This window comes from Miscanthus floridulus, chromosome 13 (genome assembly GCF_019320115.1).
Source record: "Miscanthus floridulus cultivar M001 chromosome 13, ASM1932011v1, whole genome shotgun sequence".
In the NCBI taxonomy this organism is placed as follows: domain Eukaryota; kingdom Viridiplantae; phylum Streptophyta; class Magnoliopsida; order Poales; family Poaceae; genus Miscanthus; species Miscanthus floridulus.
The window spans coordinates 83,734,705-83,739,537 of record NC_089592.1 but is presented as its reverse complement, the minus strand read 5'-3'; the positions used below and the strand labels follow the sequence as shown (position 1 = coordinate 83,739,537).

Below are 4,833 nucleotides of genomic sequence, written 5' to 3'. Positions count from 1 at the left end.
CTTATGTGAGATTTCTATGGTATCCAGTCTTCGAACTGGATTTTGTCTTTCTGTTGTAGGATTGAGCAGTTGAGAGGGTCAGGTTACTATCTATGAAATCTCAACACTATATGCTTTATTTTTGAAGAGCGGCAGTGCCACCCTATAAGGCCGGCAGTGCCGCCCTCTATTTTAACAGAGTTTTGAGTTGAATTTGTAGGATTGAGCAGCTAAGAGGGTCAGGTTACTATCTGTGAAATATCAATGTTGTCTGCTTTATTTTTGAAGAGCGGCAGTGCCGCCCTATAAGGCCAGCAGTGCCGCCCTCTGTTCTAACAGAGTTTCGAGTTGAATTTTTACAGGCCTATTCACCCCCCTCTAGGCCTCCTAGGCGACATCAAGGTCCTTTCAATTGGCATTAGAGCCTGGCTCTCAATTTCGGGCTTAACCGCCTTGAGAGAAGATGTCAACAAGTGAGGAGGTATCTCTAAAACTTTTACTTTTAGATGGCTCAAATTATACATCTTGGTCTGCTAGTGTGCTTGATGTTTTTAGGACCATGGGTCCTCAAATAGAGCAGATTATAGATGTGAGCATTTCACCTCCTCATGATGATTTGATCTACTTATCTAGAGAGGAAGTGAAATGCTTACAACTCAATGCTCAAGCTACTAATGTCTTATTTAGTGCTTTGAGTGAAGATGTACTTGATGTTGTCATATTTGGAGATGATGAACCACTTGGTGATGCTCATATCATTTGGACCACGCTCAAGAAAATATATGGCAACTCCAAATGTGAAGAGAGCAACCTCTCATTGGAAAAACCACTTGAGGAATGCTCAACTTCATCGACAAATGATGAGCCTCAAGTGATTCTCTCAAAAGGCCTATTTGATCATGCCACATCCACTTCCTCGCCAACATATGACTTATTGGATGGTAATGAAATAGTTGGTGAGAACAATATTTTTAAATGTGGTACTTCTACTTTCTTTAGTTCTTGTGAGACTAACATTTTGAAGGAAGAAGAAACTTGTGATCGGTGGAAGCCAAATGATGAATCCACCTTACCAAGAAGCTCAACTCTCTATACCACTTCACATATCGGTCTCATAGCAAAGAAAGAGAAGAAAGTGGCAAGTGAGAGTGAGAGTGACAGTGACAGTGGTAGTGATGATGATGAGATCAATCAACACCTTGCACGTCTAAGCAAGAAAGACAAGTTGATAGTGATCAAGTTCATAGAAAAGATTCAAGAGCAAGAATATCTCTACAAGCAAGAAGAGCTTCTCGTTGAAAAGATCAAATGCTTGGAGAAGTTGACCAAAAAGCATGAAAAGCTTAAGTGCTCTCATGCTAGCTTGGTCCAAAGGTATGAAAACTTGTCAATTGAGCAAACTCATACTATTAACTCTCTGTCTTGTGTTGCTCAATTAGAAGATCAGAATTATATGCTCAAAGACAAGTTGGAAAGGCTTACTAGCAAAAATGAGACTTTGCAAGAAAGTCATGATGGGCTTTTGTGCTCTCATGAGAAGCTTATGGAGTCTCATCTCATGCTAGAAGTTGCTTATGAGGTTGTGGTAACAACGGTAAAATCATACCAACCTCACACTCACAAATGCACATATACACAAGTTTCATCTATTTTATCATGTGCTAACAAGTGTTGCTCTCAAGCAAGCCAACCTTCCGTTGAGCATGTAATTGTAGAAACTTGTGATGATTTCATTGCAAAAGAAAACAAACAGCTCAAGGAAAAAGTTAAAATGCTAAAAGGGGACTTGATTCAATGGAAGGGCAAGTGCAATGCTCAACCTTCTCAAGATAACCATGAAGACATGGTGAAGAAACTTGAGAAAGGATCAACCGATGCATACATCAAGCCTTATCAAAAGGGTTACAAGTCCAACAATGGCAAAGTGAAGGGGATACTTAAAGAAGTGTAATATGTCCAGAATGTAGTAGTTCAGCCAGCTACACAGACAGCGATAGTGCCACACCCCAAGGGCGGCAGTGCCACACCTAGACAGAACAGGAAAGTTTCCAAGGCCATCAAGGTGCAACGTCAATCAAAGAAGACTCTCATCACTTGCTTCAAGTGCAAGAAAGAAGGTCACCATGTCAGAGATTGCCCCCTGAAGAAAGAAGAGAAGGGCGTGAGCAAGATCCAAGAGAAGAAGAAGATGGCTCATGTCAAGTTCTCCAACATGGGACACAATGCTTCTATGTGTTCCAACAAGGTCAATGATCAAGCCACACTTCCAAAGAACAAGATAAGAAGAAGCAAGAGGAAGTGTTATGGTTGTCATGAGAAGAGACATGAAATTGGCTCATGTCCTAATAAGAAAAGTGAAGGCTTGTCATCATCAACAAAGAGGTTCATTAGCAAGGTAGCAAGCAAAGTGCAAGAAGAGAAGGCTAGAAAGAACAAGAACCGTCTATGCTACACTTGCAGAGAAAAGGGACATTTAAGTAAGGATTGTCCCATGGGTAACACTTCTAAGTTCAACTTGTCAATTGATTTAAATATGCTTAGGAGACCCAAAAATGACACTTGTGCTAGAAAGGTGATTGGTTCACCATGTGCTAGCACACAGGCCATTTGGGTGCCTAAGTCTCTTGTGACTAACCATAATGGACCCAACATAGTTTGGATATCAAATTGTGCTTAGTAAGTGTTGTAGGTACTTGAAGGTGATATGAAGCTTCGGGGTGCTTGAGCAAGTTGATTGAAAATATTCACTCAAGCTATCAATCAATTCACATTGCATATTCTTATATGGTTGACCCGAAGATGAATCAATGGAAATACTTCAAACTTCATATTCACCTCGATAACTAGTACCTAACCCTTGCTAGCTAGCCACTTGACATGTGTAGTCTCTAATAGTTCACAAATATATGTGTGTTTGTGAATTATTAAGAGTGGCTAGAGTACTTCAAGTCTAAGTGAATCATTTGCCATATAATGCTTTTAATGGCTCTCTAGTAGAGCAAGATCTTATTCATGTTGTAGGTAATGAGGAACCACCTTGTGGAGCAATCAAGAAAATGGCCATTGGTAATATAAGACCACAAGAAGTACATGCTACAAAAGTGGAAGCTCCTCAAGTTGTTGTTGTACCAAATTCTGCTAACAACTCTGATGCAGAGGTGCAGCACACCCCTGCTACAAATCAGCAGGGCGGTAGTGCCGCACCCAAGGGCGGCAGTGCCATCCCTCCTACATAGTAGCAGCTGACTCCACTTTAGTTCATGGACAAATCTACAACCTTCATATGTGCAAGATTAAGATGAAAAGGCCACCTCATCCATTACAATCAAGAAGGGTGGTAACATCTAAATCTCAAGTACAATTTATTTGAAACTAAACTCCTTTATGTCTTGTGTAGCCACTTAGGATAATAGAAGCACTTGAGGATATTCATTGGTTGCTGGTCATAGAATAGAAATATGATCAAAATTGAATTGATCATCCACATCAAGCAACAAAGATGACTTGACTTTCCTTTATGGACTTCAAACCAAGAAAAACAAGATGAAGCAAGTTTATGTTCATGCACATTATGAGTTGGTTTGATGGATTTAGAATCTTGGTATACATTGGAGGATACAAGTAGATTTCAAAATGGCCAAGAACAAAGAATCAAGCTCAAGTCAAGTAAAGGGACTTATTACTCACAAGTCAAGAACTTCCTACTTGATGAAATCTTGTCATATGTTAGATTGCCAAATTCTCATTCTCATCTTATGGGCATCTACATGCTATAATGGTTGTGAGTATCTTTTGGCATAGTTCAAATTGATTACACTCTTGTTGCCATGACCTAGACATAGAGTGAAAATCTCAAGTTCTTAAATAAATAAAGTGCTATGTGAGAAATTCAAATACTTAGAGCACTTATAAAAGGAGACTTTAATCTATGGCTAGAGTTGTGAGACTAATCTTTCTCTCTAAGTGATTTATGTAGTCTCACTAAATGAGAATGTGTTTCTCAAATAGAGTGTGCTATTATATGAAGGCTATCAATCCAAAACCATATGATGTATTTTCTCTCTAGCTAATTTAAATTAGATTTGTCTATGTTAGCCACTCATCATAATATGGCTTAAATCTGCTCTTTGGACTTAAATGACCAACCATGCACATTTACATTTCCATTCCACTCAAAAGAATGTGTATGAGGCATCAAGGGAGATTTAATCCATGTTATGAGGTTTCTCCATTTTGGTAACCCACTTATCATCCACATATAAATGGTTACTAAATGGAAAACTAGTGCTTGTGTTACTAATGTTTTCTTGTGATTGAGCTTATTCATAGAAAATCAATAAGAAGATGTTGTGCTAATTTAATTCACAAGCTTAAAGGTTATTCTTCACCTAAAGAAAGATGTTGCTGCTAAAGGCCATTTAGATCAAAAGTTTCAGTTTCGCTTAAATCAAGTTTGAGGTTGATTTGAATAAGCTATATAAGAAGAATTCATAAGATTACAAGTGTTGATGAGAGGACTGAATGGATATAACATCTTGTATGTATTCTCAACTGAAATCACTTCAAAGATTGGACAGGAAAAGAAGAAGAATCATCGATCATCAAATCTGCCTAGAAAATTGCAAATCTAAGTTGACTGCCTTCAAGCATGGATTTGGAGATTCAAATACTGATAAATTGACCTGGAACTTTGTGAGCATGCTATACACATCTAGTACTTGTTGCTATATAATTGGTATAAAGATTGGTTTTGAAGAAAATCAGTTTTGAGTTGGTTTCTGTCAGCTTCAACAGTGCAGTTTTAGATTTGAGCAGTTCTGGTAGAAAATTATTTTCACTGACCAAATGGAGTTC

The 4,833-nt window shown here is 38.4% G+C and overlaps 1 protein-coding gene across 1 annotated transcript; it reads left to right on the top strand.

Annotated features, from left to right (window-relative positions):
• The first annotated feature begins 442 nt into the window (after positions 1–442).
• Positions 443–2,656, top strand: LOC136500184 (uncharacterized). The gene is made up of 2 exons (XM_066495563.1): positions 443–1,117; positions 1,940–2,656. The coding sequence occupies exons 1-2, from the start codon at positions 443–445 to the stop codon at positions 2,654–2,656; spliced, it is 1,392 nt and encodes a 463-aa protein (XP_066351660.1).
• Positions 2,657–4,833: the final 2,177 nt, after the last annotated feature.